We start from the raw sequence: 23853 nt of genomic DNA on the forward strand, positions 1-23853 counted from the left end.
TGATGATGGTGCAGCAGCCAGGCTCCCATGGGACGTGTAGTTGCTCTACATTCTCCTGCCATTAAGTGGGGCACCGTGTGTGTCGCGCTCTCTCTGTCCCCCACCTCCCAGCCCATTGGGGCAGAAAAACGTATGTTGATTACGCAGATTATCTCCTGTCCTGGCCCTTTAAATGTCCACTGCTAATCTCCAACCATGCCCAAGTGGCGCTCTGATTGGTTAGGCCAGAGCCATTCCCCCTGACCAATCAGAGAGCAGCTTATTGCCATGTTTATACGCAGTGGAAGTTAGCTTTCCCCGAGTCTGGGAGTATCTGGCTGTTTAAGCGGAAGCGCTGCTGCCCTGAGACATGTGACGCGCGGATCGTTTCCGCCTTCGTCACTCCCAGCCACAGGGGGCGAGTTCTTTCTAGAGGTTCTGGGGCCGCCTCCCCTCTATGGCAGGGAGGGAGCGGGAGAACGAAAGGAGGCTACTGCGCATGCTCAGAACCCAGGGGAGGCGGTGGGGGAAAATGGCGGATAGCAAAGCGGGAGAGGAGAAGCCGAAGCAGCCGCAGGCAGACGGAGGTGAACACGCAGCGCCACTCACCCCGTACCCCCCTCCCCCGCGCATGAGGGACCCGAGGGCGGGCAGGGGGAGGGGCCCGGCAGGGCTCCCCTGGGGCGGAGGGCCCGATGTGTGTCGGGGGAAAGGGCCCGGTCTCCGGCTGCTCAGAGCCCGGCCGCCTGCCCCGCTGCTGGGCGCCCAGCCCGTGGGGGAGCCGGGGAGCAGCCTCTGGCTCCGGGTGGCTTCAGCGCGGCGGCCCGCGGGTGATTGGCCGCTTGGGGTGAGTCACGGGCCCGCCCTGGCTGGATGGTTTCATCCCCAGCGAGGCGGCGCCGGGCCGGGCCGGGGCGTGGCGGTCCCTGGGCTGCAGCAGCAGCGTGGGGGTGTCAGTGGCGCTGAGCGGGACCGACCCGCTCGGGCTTGGGGCTGGAGGGCGGGGAGCTGGGGCATATTTTATAGTGAGAGCTGTTGAAGCAAACTGTAAATCCTGTATGTGATGGGAACCACTTCAAGGCCAGGGCTGCTGCAGCCCCGCCCCTCTGTGCCCCTAGTTCTAGCACCTATGCTGGGGAGGGGCACCAGGGAGAGGGGGCGTCCTCCTTTGATGTGTTTAGACCAGCCTCGTGGAGAGCCTGATCTCAGTAAATTTGGTAAATTCTCATGGCATAGGCTTTTGGGGCTTTTTTGCTACTCGAATCAGAGGAAAAATGGCTGTCTGGTCATTAACCCTGTGTGGTTTGCTCTTAACTGGATTGTACCTAGTAGTTAAACTTGATCTTTAAAGTTAGTGGTCCTGATCCTGCAGTGCTTAGTTGGGTAAAGCTCCTGTCGTTCAATGAGGATCTTGCCAGGATGAAGACTGCAAGACTGGGCTTAGTGTTGTCAAGAAATGTCACTTTTTTTGTCATATTCCCTGATTCTTATTTTTTTTTTATTTTTTAATTTTTTCCTGGTTTGACATAAGGTATCCAGTAGATTAATTTGCATAAACAAATGCATATATTTTGTTAGCAAACTGCCCAATGAGCAGCTGTACCGTATATTGAGAGAAATAATGTATATTGTAGCTCCAAAGGATGTATAATACCTCTTAAGGATCAGCGTATTTAAAAAAAATAAGTTATATGGTGCACCTACAGTTCTCAGTAAACTGTCATTTTCCTTACACACTACTTCAGACATTACACTTTTTTTTTGGTAGCAATTTACAAGGTTTCTTTCTATTACATATAGTGAAAATGAGCTTAATGTTACTTGAGTCTGCTATTAGCATCTACCAGCATATCATTTATTGTCCGTTGTCTTGGAAAGCTGAATGTTTCTTCCCCCCCCCCCCCGGGGCATCTTCCACCTGGTGGTAATGGTATCTTTGCCAAGCCAGACAGAGGCTGACTTCTTCCTCCTTTTTTGGTTTAAATATAACTCATTGGACTTCAGATGAGGCCACTCTTTGGCAATTAAATGAAGGCTAATTAAAACAGACTTGACAAGTGAGAATGACTTCATATAGGCACATAAGTGCTGTCATTTTGGTCTTCTCTACAGATTATCTGTACAAAAAGATTTGGTTTTGTGTAGCTCCTTAAACCTCGGTGTGTTAGGAAACAGTAAATTAGATGTTAGTAATTCAGTGACTGAGTAGTTTTGCAGACATGCAGTCATCAGTGGCCCACAAACAACCTTGGACAGTAGAACATTATTTTAATTAGAAGTGGGAGGTTGGCCAAGACACTGGAGTTATTCCTTGCTCTTTGGACTTCAATTTTTTCCTGAGTTGGAAAGCCTTCCAAAATGAATATAGGTGGGAAGTGCTCTTGTTCGGATGTGACTCTTAATAATTCTACACTGTGATCCGGAACTCTCAGCTGTGTCCAGAGGCAAGAGATCTACTGGATGAGCAATGCAGAAACTTGAGAGCTGTAAAATTAGCATTGTTGCTAGTCCTGTTTATCAGATGCACAACCCTACACAGAAAAGAAAGTGAAGACTGCTCACTTATGTCTTTGTTGACATGCAAGTGAGTAATTCTTCCTTGTAGTAACACTCCTCTATCTAACTATGACCTAAATACAGAGCACAGGTCTGGGTAGTTGTGAAAATAGCAGTGATGCTTGTGGGAGGTAGAAAAGAGAGGTGGAATATGATCTGGCTGATATTAGAAAAAAGAATATGAAAGCACAAAACCCCAAATGCACTGTGGGGCTTAGAAAAAGGCTAAAAAATTCCACTTGAGAACAGTTTGTAAACCTACTTCAAGAACAGCTTTGCAGGGAGAAGACTACTATCTAGATTTCTTATGTTACCTACGGAAACAGAGTACTTAAGGGAAATTTTCACTGGGCTGCTTTAAACATTTTGTAGCTCATCATGCAAGTGGCATTTCTGAAGGAAAGCTCTTGCTGCTGGCAATCCACTCCTGGTCTTAAATGTAGCTAATAGAAGTAGCATTCACAGCACCTCGACAGGCTGTCCTGGAAGCCAATTTTGGGAAAGAGAAGACTCGGTATCAAATTATGTTGAAAGTAAAAAGAGGACAAAAAGACTCATCTGCCCCTTGAATGCAGTAGTTAGAGTTCAGCTTTTAGTTATCTGTATTCCAGATTTGCCATTTATTTAATGGTTTTAAAGATAATGATTTAGTTGTCCTATAAAAGCAAATATCTGGTCTGGGTAGAGTCTCTTTTTTTGCCTGTTTAAATGAGTAAGCTCATCTCTCTTTATAAAAATCGTATTCTAGAAAGGCATAACTGATACATTTGATGAAACATGTTCCTACTAGGGGCTTTCCTTGTGTCTGTACTATGCTTCCTTCTTATAGTGTTTGGAGACCTGGAAAAGTTTAAATGTAGTCTTAAAATACATAATTTGGCTTTCTATGGCTTAATAGGGAAGTGCTTAGAAATTCTTGCAGAAGGAAGACTTCAGAAATGCAGTACATCTGGGCTTCTATAGGAAGAAATGTTAATTTCTTTAAAAATGTAATCTTGCTTAGCTCAGAGTGGCAGGGGAGTGAGAGGTACAAAGAACGGTGGTGATAGAGGCTAGTGGTTGTCAGAAGGAGAAGGGTGGAAAAGAGAATAGGAGAATTTGGAGGACACACATAAGTGGCTTTAGAGTCCAGAAAATCATCTTCATACACTTTTCCTATTCAATACTAATGTTATGCATAGTGTGTAATGTTACAGTGGTTCTAATCTTGAGATCTGTTTATCATTTAACCTCACTGCATATAGAATTTTAGTGCAGCACTTGCATATAGAGGGCTTTATCTTGTTCCTCTTTTATTCAGCACATACTGCTGCATCTCTTGGAAAACTAGATTACTTTGCATGGTTATGCAAGCTCATCTTCTGATTTCTGCAAGATTTTCTGTAGAATCAAGTCCTACATTCTTAACAAAGGGAGGTGCACACCATTTCAGACCAGGAACAACACTCTAAATCCATGTCTACTTGCCCCATTTATAGTTACCTGAAACTTATTACATATGGGCACCTGTGAGAAGGTCTCTTGAAATGGTTGAGATTCCAGTTCACTTGTAATTTCCTTGCCAATGAACAATCTATACTGTTCCAGGAATAATTTCAGAGAAGGCTTGTCAGTCTTGGCTAAACTTCCAATTCAGGCAATTAATTTTTGGTTAATCTTGAAATATTAATAAAACTATAATCTGACTTTGGCCACCTACTTAAATACTGCATTATCAATTCAAAACCATAATTGCCAGAAATTAAATTCTCAGCCAGTGTGGGAGCAGGCATATTGTACTCACTGAGGGCTTGTCTACATCAGAAAGTTGCAGCACTGGTGAGGGAGTTACAGCGCTGCAACTTAGGAGGTGTACACATCTGCAGGGCACCACCAGCGCTGCAACTCCCTGTTTGCAGCGCTGGCCGTACTCCCGTTTTGTCTCGGGTGTAGAGGATCCAGCGCTGGTGATCCAGCGCTGGTAATCAAGTATAGACACTTACCAGCGCTTTTCTTGACCTCCGTGGAATAAGCAGGTATCCCAGCATACCTGAGGAAGCCTCTGGTAATCAAGCTGGTCTCCTTCCCCGGCTTGCTCTCGCGTTCCCCGAACCCCAAGCAAGCAGGTCTCCTTCCCTGCGGTTTGCAGGGTGGTTCCGGGAACGCGAGAGCAAACCGCGGGGAAGGAGACCAGCTTCGCCGCAGTTTGCTCTCGCGTTCCGCGAACCACCCTGCAAACCGCAGGGAAGGAGACCTGCTTGCTCGGGGGTTCGGGGAACGCGAGAGCAAACCGGGGAAGGAGACCAGCTTCGCCGCGGTTTGCTCTCGCGTTCCGCGAACCACCCTGCAAACCGCAGGGAAGGAGACCTGCTTGCTCGGCGGTTCGGGGAACGCGAGAGCAAACCGGGGAAGGAGACCATCTTCGCCGCGGTTTGCTCTCGCGTTCCCCGAACAAGCAGGTCTCCTTCCCTGCGGTTTGCAGGGTGGTTCGCGGAACGCGAGAGCAAACCGCGGCGAAGCTGGTCTCCTTTCCCGGTTTGCTCTCGCGTTCCCCGAAACCCCTTGAAGCCGCCCAACAGCGCTGCAGTGTGGCCACATCTAACACCACTTGCAGCGCTGGTTGCTGTAAGTGTGGCCACTCTGCAGCGCTGGCCCTATACAGCTGTACTAATACAGCTGTAACAACCAGCGCTGCAAAATTTTAGATGTAGACATGGCCTGATGCATAACTACATGTTTTTTTTCTTAACTGTGTAGTTCCTAGCACTCTTATTGAAGGTGTCCGATCTGCATAATCACTCTTCAGTTATTCCTCAGACCCTTCCACCAATACACACACCACTCTATTTTGCTCCTGTAGTCAAAATTTACAACCCGCTTGCTAGCAATAAACATACTGCCTCAGTTTCTGTTCCTTTAGATAAAGCAAGAAAAATTCCAAAATGAGGAATGAAAGAGAATGAATTGGCCAGGCTGCTGACTGGGAAAATGTCTCTTTTTTAAAAAGCAATAATATAAAATCCTGCTGGCTCGTTACACTCATTCCTTCCTTTTGTGCTTCCCTAGCTTACAAACCAGCAAGGGTTTTTCTCCCCAGAATAACCCATTTTTGAGTTTGTTTTGAGATTCCCAGGCCTTCCCTTCCTTCCAGTTCAGTCTGGACAACTGAGTGTAGTTGCTAAAACTGGCTTCTGAATTTAAGCTTAATTAGATAGTGGAGCTGTGTAGTAAACTTTGTGACAAGATCATCTTGTTGCTGTGATCAATATTAGAGAGAGATATTTCAGCCTTTTAAGAAAGGGTTATTTATGTTCCATTGGCAAGACAACATATTCCAAGTACAGTGGTGTTTCTCTGCCTGAAACATTTTTGTTTAAATATGCCCTATCCTAAACTACCATTTCTAAAGTTAGGAATGGAAACTTTGGTTGATTACATGAAAGACTAGTCTTGCACTTAGAGCTGCTTTAAGGCACACTTAGAAAAATTGCTCTGTAATACTAGCGTTAGAACTAGGAACATTGCTGTTCCTAAGTAACTTTTTCATGTCTCCTTCTTCTTGATTCTGTCTCACTTGTCTGTAATGTTATTCTTTCCTTACTCTCCCCCCACCCACTTTTATTTCTCTCTTCCTACCTCAAGTTGGTAGCAACACAGACTAGCATTGCTCCTGGATAGTGAAACAAATTAGCATTGAGCTCCTAGTCAGTTTCACTGTGTATTATGCTCTCAAGGGTAAATAACTGTTCTAAGGTGCTTGCATCTAGTTATTGTTGTTTTGCTGACTGAAACAGTGAGCTAACAATATATTTTGCTCCCCAGTCAAGAAACATCATGGACAGGCTGTTTGTATGACTTGGAAAACATGGCAGGAAATTATAGGTACAGTAACTCCTCACTTAGTCATCTGGTTAACGTTGTTTCATTGTTACATTGCTGATTAATGAGAGAACATGCTTGTTTAAAGTTGCACAATGCTCCCTTATAATGTTGTTTGGCAGTTGCCTGCTTTGTCCACTGCTTGCAGAAAGAGCAGCCTGTTGGAGCTAGCTGGTGGGGGCTTGAAACCAGGGAGGACCAGCTGCCCCCCCCATCAGCTCCCCACTCCCCTAAGTTCCCTGTGTGGCAGCCACCCAGCAGGCTATCAGTTGCCATGTGCTGCTCATGCTCTGTGCCTTGGAGCTACTCCCAGGAGCCTCCTGCTTGCTGTGTGGGTGGGATGGGGGTAAGAGGGAGCTAATGTCAGGGTGTCCCCCTCCCCCCTGCTCCTGGCCCCCCTTGCTTACTCCATCTCTATGGGGGGTGGGGGGGGAGAGAGGCCATGACAGGGCTCAGGACAGAGGGAGCTTGCTGGGAGCAGCTGCTGTCTCAACTTGCTGGTCTACTTAAAAAGGCAGTGTACAGTGGAACCCCGCTATAACGCAGTGTTTGGGGTCCAAAAAATCCATCACAATAAATGCAGGGTCGCGGTATAGCAAGGTTTCAAGCCCGTCAGTTTAAGTCAGTGGTCCCCAACGTGGTGCATTGATGTACGCTGCCTAGTGTCCCTAGCGCCCAGCAAGGGAGAGAAGCCGTGGCCCTGCGCCTGCCGTCAGGTGCGGGGCCACAACTTCTCTCCCCTGCTGGGCACTAGGCCGGGGCACATCAGTGTCCTGGCAGGCACCATGGCATTGGGAACCACTGGTATTAAGCCTTAAAGGGGAGCCAACTTATGATTGCGTTATATGCGATTTTGCGTTGTGGCAGGGTGCGTTATTACAAGGTTTGACTGTACTTAAAGTGGGGTCAGCATACTTAAAGGGGCAATGTCTCTCTCTCTCTCTCTCTCTCACACGGTGTGTGTCTGTCTACCATGTTGTCCCCTCTCTCTCCATTTGTGCTGCCTTGTTGAGCGTGAGGCTACATTAACAATGTTTTAACCCTTGAGGGGTCAGCCGAGTGCTAGTTCATCATTTAGCAGTCAGACATTCCCTGGGAAATAATCCTCCCTCTTCCACCATCTGACTCTGCCACCTCAACCAAGCTTCACAATCATCATTGCTGTTTAGTATTAAATTGTTTGTTTAACTTGTACTCTCTCACACACACACACACACACACTATATATATATATATATATATATATATATATGTGTGTGTGTGTATATAATAGTGTCTTTTGTCTGGTGAAAAATATTTCCCTGGAACCTAACCTCCCCATTTACATTAGTTCTTATGGGGAAATTGGATTCACTTAACATTGTTTTGCTTAAAGTCACATTTTTCAGGAACATAACTGCAACATTAAGTGAGGAGTTACTGTAGGTGGAGGATGAGGATAGGTAGATAGGGCACCGTACATCAACACTTAGGAAAAATAGTAGTGCCGTATTATGGAGGCATCATATTTAAGATCTAAATATGTATTTAAATACTTTTTGTATGCTAGAACAGAGTATGATTTCCCCTTTCACAGATTTCCCTGTTTCCCTAGCCCCTCTGTTTCTCCGAATTTTGTTTCTCTTTCCCCTAAGGTTACAATCTTGGTAATCATCCCCAATTTTGAACTGCTGTTTTTTTCACATGGTTGCTGGCGGTTGCTAGTGAGCAGTGCAAGGCAGTCCCTTCACTCAGGGTCTGAATTTGCTGCCTGTGTGGTGCTCCTATCCCCTGCTTTCCCTTGTAGCAAGGGACTTAGTTGGGTCCCAAATATTGTCCTCAGACTACTGATGTGAACTCCTTTTTCTGTCCGTTCTCCATTGGTTTTTGCTCTTCCTCCTGCTCTTGCAGTGGCAGAGGAGCAAGCTGTGCCCATGTACTGTTTCAGGGGCATAGTGAAACTTCCAAGTACTATTTTTTCACTTGGTGTAGCTGAGGAAGCTCTGTATATGAGCACAGGTGTGATGGGAGTGTTTTGCTAGGTGAGTCATTTTTCACAGGAAAAGGGCATTTCCTATGAGTTTGTGCAAACCCAGGCATGATGCAAACTTCTCAAAAGCACTTTGCTTCAGTTAGTGGGTCTGGTGCTGATCTCCTCCGAAACAGAATCTGTCAGTTATATTGAATTGAGGGATGTAGACAAGCAGTGATTAGCAGTTAGGTTAAGACTACCAGTCTCCGCTACTTGTATGGTTTTAATGATCTGCCAAGGGAGCCTATAGACTGACATGGGCATTTTTTATGTAAATAAATCTAATATATCTAATCTTGTGTACACTAGGTTTGAAACTGGGACTCCAAATGTGAAATGTTAACTTGTGCAACCTAGGCCCCCAGAAGACTGTTTATAAAATTAAATGCAACTGTCTAGATAAACTTTCAGTCCCATATTAATAGTGATCTGATGCTTCAATGCTTTTTCAGACCTTTGTGTATAAAAGAACTTTTTGTACCACTTTAGTTAAGTGCTTGCAGTTTCTTTCACTGTTTGTCTTTACGTGCTGTCTGCTGTATATGCAGCAGTGATGGAGACTGCTGGCACTGTAAGTACCCTCCCCATAACAATGCTTTATGAGGTTGCTGCTCCCAACAATCTGCTCAGTAAAAATAGCTCATCTTGGTAAGTTGTTTCGACTTCACCAGGACCTGAAGAAGAGGCAGAAAAACCTGTGAAAACTAAGACTGTTTCTTCCAGTAATGGAGGGGAAAGTTCGAGTCGCAGTGCAGAGAAACGGCTAGCTGATGAAGAAGCTGAAGATTTCACCACAAAGCCTGCTCCTGCCAAAATGTCCAAGTTTGGATTTGCCATAGGCAGTCAGACAACAAAGAAGGCACCTGTGATATCCATCAAACTTGGAGCAAATGTAAGTTGTTTGAATGTTTGGTTTATTTTTAAAGGAAACAGAAGACCAAGAGAGTATTTTATTCTTGAGGGACTGACTTGGAGAGAAAGCTAATGAAACTTAATGTGGGTAGGTTGACTAAAAATATTGAAGTTGACGTGTGGGGAAGTGTTGTTGCAGGGCCCATCCTTTTGTTCTAGTAAGTATTTTAAGGGTATAACACCAATGAGAATTGTTTAGAGTTGTCCAAGAGAGAGCAAGAGTAATGAGACAAAATTAACTCTAAATTGTCATTAGAGAATTATTTTATATATTCAAGAAGATCTAAGCCTGGAACAGCTTCCTGAAGGAGTGCTGGACGCTTCAGTGCTCAGGACTCTTATAATTAGATGCGAGAGGAAAGCATTATATTTTGCACTGACACCTGTGGGTGGACTAGTAATTCTTTGTCATCTTTAACTTCTAAAATATTACTTTTGCATTGGAAAATGTATCTTTCATTTTTGTTTCTTCTGTCACAAGACCAGTTAGTCTAATATATACAAATGCCTCTTTGGTGGCTTGATTTAAAGTTACTAGAATGTAATACGTGCTGAGATCAGTGTCTGTAGAATGTGGAGGAAATGGGGCTCATTGCTATGCTACATTTCCAAGAATCCTAATCCTCGGTTGTCCAGGGCAGATTTGATAATTCCTTCTCCCGCTTGTTTATGTGGATGTATTAAATTAAATTTAAGAGGTTTCCAATTTGTTAGCAGTCAAATGGATCTTTACTTTTCCCATTGACTAATCTGCTTCATTGTTCACTATTCTGGGACAGCAAGCATCTGCTTGTTTATAAATGTAATTTTTACACAGTTCTTAAATACCACAGTGAAGTGTGCATTATAAAGCTCTAAAGAGGTTTAGTTCAATCTCTATTCCTCAAGAACTCTGTAGGTGCAATGTCAGCATTTTACAAACCAGCAGAAGGTAAAAAGATTGGTCAATAGGATTTTTTCTAAAGGCATGTTGCTTTCAAATCAGAAAAACAAAATAAAAAAAACATGTTAGAACATACACAATAAGGTAAACTCGGTCCTTGAAAAATTGACTAAGATGCCTTTTGAGCCACTAGTAAGTTCAGTTGGCTCATAGGATTTCTAGCTCACTGATTCAGCTATGTTTGCATCCAAGTTTGGGATCATTATTTTTTCCCTACCCTCTGACCTATCCTAGTGGTCTGTGCAGATGCCTCTAGGAAAGATAAACTTCTTAGCAGTAATTGTTCCTTACAGGTAGGATAATGAATAGATCTACACACTGAAACTAATCCTGTCCCTCCCCAATACCCACTACTGTATGTATGACTACACAGTGTAAATGTATGCAGAATGTCTCCTTAATACTACAGAAGTGAGGAAGCATTGTGCAGTAGAGCAGGACGATTGTATGTAAATAAGTTATTACCAGCAGTTTAAATTTTCTCATCTTATTTTTCTTTGGAGTCATTAATTTTGATTCCTTTTGCATTATACAGAATACAAAAATGTCTCAGATTTTGATGGCTGGATATGCTTTGAATAGAGGTGTCTGTTGGGAAATGTAAATTTTTGCCAACCAAGACTCCCTGTGTGAAACTGTCTGATGTTACCTTCTGCTTCTGAATTGGAAACATTCATTAAAAAGCACTTGACTGTTCAATCAAGAAAAATACTAAGACCCATTAAAGTACAAAAAGACCAACATACTCAGCCTCTTGCGGTTGACGGACTTAAATACTCCTGTGCGGCCTCAGGAATAAAGAACAGATGGAGATATGGCCAAATCCTGTGTGTGTTGTTTTTGAGACAGTTGTCACAAGCTGCTCAGATTCTGATTTAATTTCCAATATCTTGCACCAGTAGCCACATGGCCCTGTAATGTGCATGTTTGCAAGAAAAAGACGGTTACTCACCTTTGTAACTGTTGTTCTTCGAGATGTGTTGCTCACATCCATTCCAGTTAGGTCCGCGCGTGCACGCTCGTCGGAAACTTTTTACCCTAGCAACTCCAGTGGGCCGGCAGGTCGCCCCCCTAGAGTGGCGCCGCCATGGCGCTCAATATATACCCCTGCCGGCCCACCCGCTCCTCAGTTCCTTCTTGCCGGCTACTCCGACAGTGGGGAAGGAGGGCGGGTGTGGAATGGATGTGAGCAACACATCTCGAAGAACAACAGTTACAAAGGTGAGTAACCGTCTTTTCTTCTTCGAGTGATTGCTCACATCCATTCCAGTTAGGTGAATCCCAAGCCATACCTAGGCGGTGGGGTCGGAGTGAGAAGTCGCGGCATGGAGCACTGCAGATCCGAAGGCCGCGTCCTCTCTTGACTGCTGGACCAGGGCGTAGTGGGAAGCAAAGGTGTGGACTGATGACCAGGTCGCTGCCCGACAGATTTCCTGGATGGGCATACGGGCGAGGAAAGCCAGCGACGACGCCTGCGCCATGGTAGAATGCGCAGTCACACGGCCCGTAGGAACATGGGCCAGCTCATAGCAGGTCCTGATACAGGAAGTTACCCATGAGGATAACCTCTGCGAAGAAATGGGAAGCCCCTTCATGCGGTCCGCTACTGCCACGAAAAGCTGGGGGGATTTGCGGAACGGTTTGGTCCTCTCCACATAGAACGCGAGAGCCCTACGGACATCAAGCGAGTGGAGCTGTTGCTCCCTGCCTGAAGAGTGAGGTTTTGGGAAAAAAAACCGGGAGGAATATCTCTTGGTTGACGTGGAAGGCTGAGACCACCTTGGGGAGAAAGGCAGGGTGTGGCCTCAACTGCACCTTATCTTTATGGAAGACTGTATACGGGGGTTCTACCGTGAGAGCCCGGAGTTCCGACACCCGTCTAGCTGAGGTGATAGCTACTAGAAAGGCAGTCTTCCGAGAGAGAGAGTAGGGAGCAAGTAGCTAACGGCTCGAAGGGGGGCCCCATGAGCCGAGACAACACCAGGTTAAGATCCCAGGTCGGGGCAGGGAGTCGGACGTTAGGGTATAGACGTTCCAGCCCCTTCAGGAATCTAGTCACCGTCGGGTGAGAAAAAACGGAGCGGCCATCCCCACCCGGGTGAAAGGTGGAGATAGCCGCCAGGTGGACCCGCAAGGACGATATCGCCAGGCCCTGTTGTTTGAGGGACCAAATATAGTCTAAAATATTGGCCACCGAAACTTCCATCGGGCGGAGACCTTTCTCCACGCACCAACAGGAGAAACGCTTCCACTTGGCCGAGTATGTCGCTCTAGTGGAAGGCTTCCTGCTTCCCAAGAGTACCTCCCGTACCAGGGTGGAGCAGCGCAACTCAGAACTGGTCAGCCACGCAGGAGCCAAGCCGCTAGGTGCAGCGACTGGAGGTCCGGGTGACAGAGAGTTCCGTGTTCCTGGGTGATCAGGTCCAAGTGAAGGGGCAGGGGAACTGGGTCGGCTATGGCCAGGTCCAGCAACATGGGGTACCAATGCTGTCTGGGCCACGCCGGGGCTACCATGATCACACGGGCCCTGTCCCTGCGCACCTTCAGAAGGACCTTGTGGACCAGCGGGAACGGGGGGAACGCGTAGAACAAGTGGGTCGTCCACGGAATAAGGAAGGCATCCACTATAGACCCGGGTTCCCTGCCCTGAAAAGAGCAGAACGCCTGGCATTTCCTGTTCCCCCCGGACGCGAAGAGGTCCACACGGGGACAACCCCACCTCCGGAAGATCGAGAGGGCGACGTCCGAGCGAAGGGACCACTCGTGTGAGAGGAAGGATCTGCTCAGGCGGTCCGCCAGCGTGTTCCGTACTCCGGGGAGGAAGGAAGCCGTGAGGTGAATGGAGTGGGCTACACAAAAGTCCCAGAGTTGCATCGCCTCGTGACATAGGGGAGAGGATCTGGTGCCGCCCTGCTTGTTGATATAGTACATGGTCGTCGTGTTGTCGGTAAACACCGCGACACAACGACCCCGAAGCTGGTGACAGAACGTTTGACAAGCAAGGCGGACCGCTCTCAACTCCCGCATGTTGATGTGCAGCTTCACCTCCTGCGGGGACCACAGGCCCTGTGTTCTCAGGGATCCCAGGTGGGACCCCCAGCCGAGATCTGAGGCATCCGTCGTTAGGGACACCGAGGGCTGGGGTGGGTGGAATGGGAGCCCGGCACACACTACGGACTGGTCTAGCCACCAGCTGAGAGAATCCAACACCCCCTGGGGGATTGTGATCAGCATGTCTAGTGGTTGCCTTGCCGGCCGGTAATGTGCAATGAGCCACGACTGGAGGGGCCTCATGCGGAGCCGAGCGTAACCGGTCACAAAAGTGCATGCTGCCATGTGGCCTAACAGGGTTAGACATGTCCGTATTGATGTTAAAGGGGCTGCCCGCTATCGCTGAACGATCGCCGACAACGCCTGGAACCTTGGCAACGGCAGAAGGGCCCTGGCCATGGTGGAATCCAGGACGGCCCCAATGAACTCCACCCTCTGCGCAGGGAGCAGGGTGGACTTGTCCACGTTGATCATGAGGCCCAAAGTAGCAAACAGGCCGGTGATCCTGCGGACATGGCTGCAAACCTGTAGCTCTGACGTGCCCCGAATTAACCAATCGTCTAGGTAAGGGAACACGTGGATACGACTGCGCCGAAGATGTGCCACAACGACGGCCATGCATTTTGTGAATACCCTCGGAGCCGTAGAAAGGCCAAATGGGAGGACTGCAAATTGGTAGTGAAGGCGGCCCACCACGAATCGAAGGAAACGTCTGTGGTGTGGCCATATGGCAATGTGAAAATAAGCGTCCTGCATGTCGAGGGCGGCATACCAGTCTCCCGGATCCAGGGATGGGATAATGGTCCCCAGGGATACCATGCGGAACTTCAATTTCACTAGGTACTTGTTGAGCTCTCGCAGGTCGAGGATAGGCCTGAGGCCTCCCTTGGCCTTGGGGATCAGAAAGTAGCGGGAATAAAACCCCTTACCTTTCTCGTTTTCCGGAACCGCCTCTATAGCTCCTTTGTTGAGGAGCGTCTGTACCTCCTGCCGAAGGAATTGCTCGTGAGAGGGGTCCCTGAAGAGGGACGAGGAAGGGGGGCGGGAGGGAGGAAATGATACAAACTGCAGGCGGTATCCCGTCTGCACTGTGCGTAAGACCCAGCGGTCCGATGTTATTTGGGTCCACGCCGGGAGGAAAAACGAAAGGCGGTTGGAAAACGGGGGGGAAGGATCCGTGGGGGAAACTGTTATTGCGCCCTCGGGCGCACCTTCAAAACGAAGGCTTTGGCCCAGGCGGGGGCTTGGAGGAGCTTTGATTCTGCCCCCCTTGGTTCCCCGACTGTCTACGCCTTCCATTCCTGCCGCGGCGCCTATTAAGGTCCTGCCGCTGGCGGAACTGGGGGTATGGCCTACGCTGCTGTTGCTGCTGCGGCCGGAAGGGTCTGCGCTGCGTTCCCGGCGTGTGCATCCCGAGGGAGCGCATAATGACCCGATTGTCTTTAAGACTTTTCAGTCTGGGGTCTGTCTTTTCTGAAAACAGGCCCTGGCCTTCGAACGGGAGGTCCTGGATGGTGTATTGGAGCTCCGGTGGAAGGCCAGAAACCTGAAGCCAGGAGATGCGGCGCATCGTTACCCCCGAGGCGAGGGTACGGGCAGCCGAGTCTGCAGCGTCCAAAGAGGCCTGTAACGAGGTTCGTGCAACCTTCTTGCCCTCGTCAAGAATCGCCGCGAATTCTTGACGAGCCTCTTGTGGCAGCAGCTCTTTAAACTTGTCCGCTGCCACCCATGAGTTAAAAGCATAGCGGCTAAGAAGGGCTTGCTGATTTGAAACCCTGAGCTGGAGGGCCCCAGCCGAATAGAACTTGCGGCCGAGGAGGTCCATACGCCTGGCCTCCTTGGATTTGGGGGCTGGGGCTTCCTGTCCGTGGCGCTCCTTCTCGTTCACCGACTGCACCACCAGGGAACACGGTGTCGGGTGAACGTGGAGGTACTCATAGCCCTTGGAGGGGGCCATGTACTTCCTTTTGACGCCCCTCGCCGTAGGGGGGATGGAGGCCGGTGACTGCCAGATTGTATTGGCGTTGGCCTGGATCGTCCTAATGAAGGGTAGGGCGACCCTGGTGGGAGCATCGGATGAGAGGATGCTGACGACGGGGTCCTCGATCTCAGAGACCTCCTCGGCTTGCAGGCTCAGATTCTGTGCTACTCGCCTAAGGAGGTCTTGGTGTGCCCTGAGATCTAGCGGAGGAGGGCTATTGGAGGAAGTGCCAGCCACCGCTTCGTCGGGAGAGGAGGATGAGGAGACCCCTGGCAAGAAAGTGTCCAGTGGGGGGTCCCCCTCAGCCCTCGCCTCTGTCTCAGGAGCAAGACCAGGGTCTTTCTGCTTCGATCCTTCCTCTCCATCAGGGGAGGGAGGGGGGCGAGACAACGACGCCTCTGGCACCCTGTGCTCCGCCGTTGCAGGCCTAACAGGAAGCTGTTGGGGGCCCTGGGCTTGATGGTACGCCCAGGGTGTCCAAAACCCCCACTGCTGCGGACCTTGGTCCTGTTGCGGAGGGTCCTGGAACAATGCCGCTTGCCTGTCGGTGCCCAGCGCATATACGCTGTCCGCTTGCGATGACACCGACGGCTGTCTGGAAGGCCATGGCGGGGCCAACCGCGGCTGATAAGAGTCTCCGCGGTCCGGCACCGAAGATCTTCTCAGTCCCAGGGATCGGTACCGGGAGTCATACCGGCGCCGGGATTGGGACCGAGTTCTGTCTCAGTGCCGGGATCTGGACCGGTACTGGCCGCTGCTTCGGTGCCGGGATTGGGACCGGGACCTGCCACCGACGCGGTGCTGGGACCGGGACCGGGACCTGCCACCAGCTCGGTGCCGGGAGGTCGACCGGCGCGCTGAATGACGGCGAGACTGGCTCCTAGAGTCACGGTGCCGGTATTGACGGCTGGAATCAGACCATGACCGTCTGGAGGTCGATCGGCGCCGCGAGTGCGACCGGTACCGCCGAGGGGAGCGGTGCCGGGACTGCGAGCGGCGGCGGGATCTCGAGCGACCGTGGCGTCGGGACCTCGATCGGGAGCGTGAGTCCCGAGACGGCGCCGACATCATGGGCTTGCCCCTAGATGCTACCCGCACCGGAGGTACCGGGGGTGGCGGCTGAGTTGACTCAGTCAGGGCAATAAGGTCCCGTGCCGAGGCGAAAGTCTCCGGAGTGGATGGGACCAATAGCTCAACCCCAGATCTTATGGGGGAACTCGACGGACCCGCCGGGCCCGGAGTCGACGGTGCCGGTAGTGCCGCGGCAGATGTCGATGCTGGGCGCTCCATTCGAGTCTGCCTGGCTGGAGTTGCAGACGTTGATGGTCTCGTCTCTGCACCCGGTGCCGGGGAAGGTCGGTGCCGGGGAGTCTTTCCGGTGCCGGTGCGATCCGGTGCCGGCGTAGAGATCACGGCCTGCGAAGCTGCTGGGTCAAGTGCCGCTTCCATTAGGAGAGTCCTGAGTCTCTGGTCTCTCTCCTTCTTTGTTCTGGGCTTAAAAGCCTTGCAAATGCGGCACTTGTCCGACCTGTGCGATTCCCCCAGGCACTTTAGACACGCGTCGTGAGGGTCGCTGGTTGGCATAGGCTTTTTACAGGCCGCACATTGCTTAAAGCCCGGCGAACCAGGCATGAGCCCGGTGCCGGGAAGGGCTACAGCCCAGACCGGCGAACAACTATGTACAAAATTATTTACACTACAAACTAATTAACTAACTATACTTAACCACTGACTAACAACGGTAGTATACAACGGTAGTAACAAGGAGAGCTAGGGACGTGGAGGACAGCTATGCCGCGCTCCACAGTTCCAACGACCGACACGGCGGTAAGAAGGAACTGAGGAGCGGGTGGGCCGGCAGGGGTATATATTGAGCGCCATGGCGGCGCCACTCTAGGGGGCGACCTGCCGGCCCACTGGAGTTGCTAGGGTAAAAAGTTTCCGACGAGCGTGCACGCGCGGCGCGCACACCTAACTGGAATGGATGTGAGCAATCACTCGAAGAAGAACTAATGCTTGTAGGGAATTGAAACTTGGGAGGATCGGACGAGTTCATCAGAAAACATCTTGCCCAAATGGACAGATGCTCCCTTGACCCTTTACTGGAAAACTATTTTCTGTCTGGTTCAGAGAACTGTCTTGACTTTTAGTTTAGCCAGTTAGAAATCAACTTAGGCATGTCTTAAAATTGCTTCAGTTTCAGTGAAGATGTTTAATGAATTCCATTTTTAAAAAGTCTTGAAAGGTTAAATGGATCCTAGTCAAGTAGGCAGACTTATCTGATTTCATTTGATGTGTTTTCAATCTATTTCAGAAACCTAAAGAGCCTGCTCCCACCCTAGCTCCAAAAACCCTTTCTGTAGCAGCAGTTTTCAATGAAGATGATGATGTAAGTAAATACCACTTGATGGCTGGCACTCACTAAAGAGGGGAACAGTGAGTGCTGGTTAGAGTTAGACAGTGTGAGTAGGTACTCTGTAAGCTTCTCCACAAAAATGCTAATGTGCTATAATTTAGAACTGATCCAGTGTTTCCCTTAAACACATTGTTGGAATTTATTATTATATCATCAGTAATACAGAATACCATCACAAAACCAATTCGACCATAAATTCCTTTATTAAATCTTAAGGTTGAATGGTGTTTATAGGGACACTTCAAATGGGCCATAAATGCCTAAGCAGTCATCGCACCCATATAGTAACATGGAGTTATAAGCACTGGTCAGACACTTACAACAGGACTAGACCTGGGGTGCTTGGCTGGCTCCAACACCGGACAGCGGATACTAGCAATGAAATCGTTAATAATTTATCTTTTTAATTACATTATTTGTCAGCACTTACATGACTTTAGCACTGCTCCGTACTAAAACCAGTTAGCACCATTCCTGATAATTGGGGTCTTTTCTTCAGACTTTTATAAGTTAACTTCCAGGACCAATCTTTCTAATTAAACCACATTCTTTGAAGGCTTTTCCACAACTGCTTAACCACCCACACTTTACACAAACTGCAGTGCATATACATAAAAATATACGAGCAGTTAACTGACAAAGGTCAGTATGTGTGATAATTAGAAATGTTAATATAATTTCACTAGAAAAGAGAACAATAATCTCATTTTCACTTATGCAACTTGATCCCAGATCTCCAGATAGCCCTGCCAGAAACCAGTTCAAATTCTCAGTGCTGCTTTCTCTCTATGGGTTTGATAATGGGGGGCTAGAGTAACTGGAAAGAAATTATGCTCCCTTCAGTGAAATGCAATAATGTGGTAGTAAACAATTCAGCTAATTGGGAAAGGGCATGGAGAGGTTTGACCTCAGCTGAGTTGGCAGAAACACAAGACTTCAGTTGTGAGATGCAAAGAGAGTTTCTATTCCTCAGCAGGATCAGTGGATCTCCATAGTGTATTAAGGAAGAGGGGGTAGGGGACACATTTGAACAGGCATATTGGTCACACAAATTAAGACTTTAAAATGGAGTTAAGCAGACAGACAGGGCAATGTGGTTGCTTTAGAGCTGACTGGTTGTTCAGGAGGTCCTGACTCCTCAACACTTGTTTTCTGTAACTCACCAAGTGCTATCAATGTTCCTTGAAGTGAGAGGGAGGAGAGAGGCAAATAAATACTCCTTCTTTTTGTGGTTTTAATGTAATTGTCTTCCTCCTGTTGTGTACTGAATCTAAATACTGCTGAGACATTCAGGTATGGGCTACATCTACAGTGTAGTGAGTGACACAATATTTTTTAAATGGAACACATTAAATAGTTTAATAAAAGATGGGTAATTTAGAATACTTGATGGTACAGTTCTTCACTGATCTGTACCATGACCATGTATTCCTTTGAGGCAAACCCTAGTATACCTAGTATTTTGCTTGAGTGACTACCATCGATAAGCCTGACTACCACACTTCTGATTCAGTTGCATCTGCCATGTTTCTCTGTGACAAAATACCATTTTTTTATACATAGAGCTGGATACAAAAGTTGGCTTGGCTTGTAAAGAGATTAATGAAAAAACTAAGTAGTTTATTTCTGCACACATTGCAAAAGTGCTTTTCAATTGCTAGTCTGTTTCCCATCGAGCTCTCTTCCATGTGTGAAATGCTAAACAACCTGTTTAATACTTCGATTGCTAATGTGATGCTATAGAAAAACCTTGGATGAATGATATGTGGTAATGGCTGTGGTTGCTGCAGACCTTGTGAGCACAAAGGAGAAGGGAAAAGGGAAGGAAAATTGATAGGGTGGAGGTAGAAGAGGAGACACACATGAAAGAAGTCCTTAGGATTGACATCAGTACCATTCGTCTCCAAGATTTTCCTGATGTTAGTGAGGCATTGCCACTTGTTGGAGCCCCTACGCTTACAGAATGTTAAAAGGTCATGAGACAGCTTCTGGGGTGTCATTGCAACATATTATGATATAATGGGCAAGTCTGCCCTAGAAGGCAAATGGCTGAAGGTGATTAACTCATACCAAAACGGTAGCCACTGATAAGTCGTATTGCATGTTTGCTGGCATCTTACTGAATTTGAATATAAATGTCTTTCTCTACAGTGAAAACAACGAGGAGTCCTTGTGACACCTTAGAAACTAACACATTTATTTGGGCATAAGCTTTCAAAAGCTTATGCCCAAATACATTTGTTGGTCTCTAAGGTGCCGCAAGGACTCCTCGTTGTTTCTGCTGATACTGACTAACACGGCTGCTACTCTGAAACCTTTCTCTACAGTGTGGATCTACTTATGTGCAATTTCTTTACTCGTGTTTATGGCTTTATAGACTAGAGGCAGTGTGTGCTCTAAAACATATTGCTTTCCTGAGAGATTGTTAGCTCCATTCATGTCTGGCTTCTGAATGTTCAACAGAGAAAAATAAAATGTTTAACTATGCCCTAACATCCATGTTCTTTCTCTTTAGAGTGAACCAGAAGAAATGCCTCCAGAAGCAAAGATGCGCATGAAGAATATTGGAAGGTAGATCAGCTTTAACCTCATTCTTCCAAAGGAGGAGTGGGAGGGAGTTGAATGGGTGGGGATAATGGACCTTCTGCAGCTCAGAAGTCCTGCATGTGGTCCAGAAATGTAGGAAGGGCAAACAGGTTAGTGTAGCTTTAGTGTCACTTTCTGCAGAAATGAGATGTTACAAATGGAATTCCTCTCATGTTACAGCTGTGGCAATGCAGGCCTGCAGATATGCTCCTATTTAAATACTTCCTTAGCTTTGCCAGAGTGGGAAGAGAGAGGTTCTATTTCCTCACACAGGATGGAAATTTGGGTGCAGTTTGTCACTGTTACTAAAACAAGATGCAAACTACTTCTGCTCTTCCTGTTTGTTTTTTTACTGTCGAACTCCAGATTTTCCCAGTCCCAAACTGTCTGGTTTTACCCTTCACAGCATAAATATTCCTAGACTGTAGTAGTCTGTTCAGAACTTGAATCTCTGCATATGGAAGAAAGGGCTTGGGTTGAATGAGGGTTTTGGGTTTTTTTTAAACGAATTTTGCCCCATAAGAAGTGTGTTAGTATGCTGTCATTAAGACACCAGCATAATCTCTCCCTGAAGGGACTTAACTCTTACTGAGAATAATATGAGTATATAATGGATTTTACATTCTCTGGACACAACTGTAAACTTATTTTTCTGGCTGTTACAACTGTGTGTGTGTGTGTGTGTGTGTGTGTGTGTGTGTGTGTGTGTGTGAGAGAGAGGGCTAAGTTAAGCTCTAATATAAACATAGGTGTCTTCAATGAAGTTGTGCCCAGAGATGAGGGCTGAGTTTGGGTCTCATTCTTTTAAAATGTTAAACTGCTTTTATTTTTTTTTATTTTTTTTTAAATTAGTGTCTGTAGGCTTATTCTTGAAAGATGCAAAATTGACAGGCCTGGATCCTGTTCTTTTTTATCTGTAGAGCCAGTATTTCACAGGCAGCAGCAGTGCAGCTTACCCCTCCTGTGTCCCTCTCCACTCTTCCTCCCTCCTTTGCCTGGGTGTCTCAGGCTAATTTTGGAGGGATCAGTTCTGGGGACAGGTGACAAAACTGCCACTTGTGACAACTTCTTGTGACAGACACATATTCACTGGAAGCCAAACTGAGGGAACTAAACTCATTTCACATTAGCCCCTGAAGAGCCATACCAACAGTTGTAACTTTTGGCCACTCCTGACACAAGCTGGATGTGAAATAGCAAAGTGAAGCTGAAACACTGCAGTCACACATCTAGTTCTCCCAACTATTTTATTAAACTAATCTCCCCACCTAATTGTTATTTTTCAGAGATACACCAACCTCAGCAGGACCAAATTCTTTCAACAAAGGAAAGCATGGGTTTTCTGACAACCAGAAGTTGTGGGAACGGAACATAAAATCTCATCTTGGAAATGTCCCTGAGGATGATGACTAAATGATATCTATTGAGATTTGGGTGTGGGGGTGGGAGGGAGGGCAGGGTGTGATATTAAAGGAACAGTTTCCTTTTTTAAGAATGGTCTGAGATTTACCTTTGGAGCCACTTTTTCTAAGGATTGAGTGGTACAATAATAACTGAGTTTGAAATTAGAGGTAATTTATGTTTTGTATACAGATTTCAAGGCATTTGCTAATTTTGTAGTTCTATGTGATTAGTTTCAAAAGGTTACAAATAAAGAAATTGGAAGTGGTAATTTTTTAATTTTTTGGGGGGTCACAGCAACTCATACAACAAGGTGGACAAAAAAAGGTTACTGTCTCTTTAATCAGGTTAATGTTGAATGCTACTGCACTCTGGCTTCTAGCTCCCTCTTTATATTAGATGAAACATTTGGATCCTAAGATCACTGTTACAGAGAGGGAGCAGTGCCTTGTGCTAGAAGTGTTGTTAGGCTATTAATTTGAACATAAGATTTCTACTCTGTATAAATTTAACAACCTGAATATTTTTCCTCCCCTCTGGTCACTTTTTGTTCTTCACAAACTAAGAATTGTGTTGCTCTGAGTGCTGTGGTAGCTTTAGCTCTAATCTTCCTTTGAAACTTTATGCAAAGTGTGTAATAGTCTATCTGTGGTCTTGATCATCCTAAGGAAGGGGTCTTAGCTGTATATTAGATACAGTCTCTAAAGAATATTCACTACAGCATGCTCTTAGTCAGTAGTACAAGTACTGCTTGGTAGCATTTCCTTGTGAATTAAATGAATAAGCAAATATTAAGATATCAATATAGAAAAGCCACCACCAAAAAGATGAAAGTATGTAATTTATTTAAACATCATATTTGGTTTAAATGTCTTCCTTTATTATGCCTAAAAGGAATAAAAGCCACACCAAAAATTCAGAAACTTAGTTTTTGTGCTTATCAGCAGTAAGATGCACTTTTTATTTTGACCTTTTTAAGTACTCCTCTAGATGCTAAAATATGTTGTGGCTTCAAAGAACACTATCAGGCTTAAAACATATTTTTGTTACCTGCACTACTAGTATTTCTGACTAACAGTTCTTAACAAAAAAAAAAAATACTTTTCACTAGGCTGTTAATTTTTTGCACCTAGTTTGAGCAATGACAGTAATTGGTCATCTTCATTTTCAAGATTTCATATACTAGTACAGTGCTCTGTTAGGATTTCAAACACGGTAAGGGTTGTCTAAATTCCATTAAGCTATTTTCACTTAATTTCAAAAATTGAGAACATTTGTGTCTCTAAAAAAATCTAAAAATACTGCTTTTTTTGGAAGCCTAAACTACCTGATAGTGTCTGCAAGTAAAGTTATTCTTCATGTTTGCAATTGATTGTGAAACTTGTCTATTATTGAATATTCATGAACAGAATCCACCTTAACTATTCTTCCCTTTTAACTCCTTTCCATATGCTAAAGTTGAGTATAGTTGGTGGAGAGGAAAGTGCAGCTTTATAGGGTAGAAAGGCACTGACCGATTAGACTCCTGAGTTAAGTTCTAAATTTTTTGTATTGTGTAGTCTTTTCATTTGAAGTCTTATGCAATTGAATACGTCTTTTATTTTCTTGAAAAGCTTTGTTATAAATGTAACATAAAAAGTATACTTTTTTCATAGCAAAAATTGTTTTATAAAACTCATTGAAGGCTGAATGTAAGGACTTAAAAAAAAAAAAGTGATGCTTCTAAATTACTTTTGCCTCTTACCCCTCATTGAAGTTAGTGACAAACTCTTGTTTGCAGTGGACACACAATGGGACACTTAAATTGTACCACCTATTTTATGCTTTTAATAGATTTGATGCATGGTTACACTTGTCTAGAACAACTCCCCTGCTAAAGCAATGGAAATGTGCATAGAACTGCTACCTTCTTGATGTTGTTACCCCTTTTGACCTGAGTGGCTCATCAGTATTTGGGGTCTTGTGCATTATCTGTTAGGAGAAATTGATGGTGCTGTTACTCTGGTGCAATACTATTTGTTTACAAAGAATGTATATAAAATCCTGTTTCCCTGAACATGAGGAGACACTTTCTTTGCTCATGCTTGCAAGCCTCTTTCCAGCTATTACTTTACCCAAAAGCTTTTACCCAGCATCATGGAAGTTCTTCTGCCTGTCTC

The 23853-nt window shown here is 46.4% G+C and overlaps 1 protein-coding gene across 5 annotated transcripts; it reads left to right on the plus strand.

Annotated features, from left to right (window-relative positions):
- Positions 1-303: 303 nt before the first annotated feature.
- PCNP (PEST proteolytic signal containing nuclear protein) lies at positions 304-23424 on the plus strand. Of its 5 annotated transcripts, none has more exons than XM_050961881.1 (6): positions 304-566; positions 6337-6396; positions 9076-9296; positions 17606-17680; positions 20223-20278; positions 21580-23424. In XM_050961881.1, exons 1-6 carry the CDS (start codon positions 437-439, stop codon positions 21704-21706), a joined length of 669 nt encoding a protein of 222 aa, XP_050817838.1. In that variant the 5' UTR covers positions 304-436; the 3' UTR covers positions 21707-23424. The 5 variants fall into 5 exon arrangements, with proteins under 5 accessions (XP_050817838.1, XP_050817869.1, XP_050817856.1 ...); XM_050961912.1 differs by having other exon boundaries at positions 308-566; positions 9128-9296; XM_050961890.1 differs by lacking the exon at positions 304-566 and adding an exon at positions 660-826 and having other exon boundaries at positions 9128-9296.
- Positions 23425-23853: the final 429 nt, after the last annotated feature.

Source organism: Gopherus flavomarginatus, chromosome 1 (genome assembly GCF_025201925.1).
Source record: "Gopherus flavomarginatus isolate rGopFla2 chromosome 1, rGopFla2.mat.asm, whole genome shotgun sequence".
Taxonomy (NCBI): Eukaryota; Metazoa; Chordata; order Testudines; family Testudinidae; genus Gopherus; species Gopherus flavomarginatus.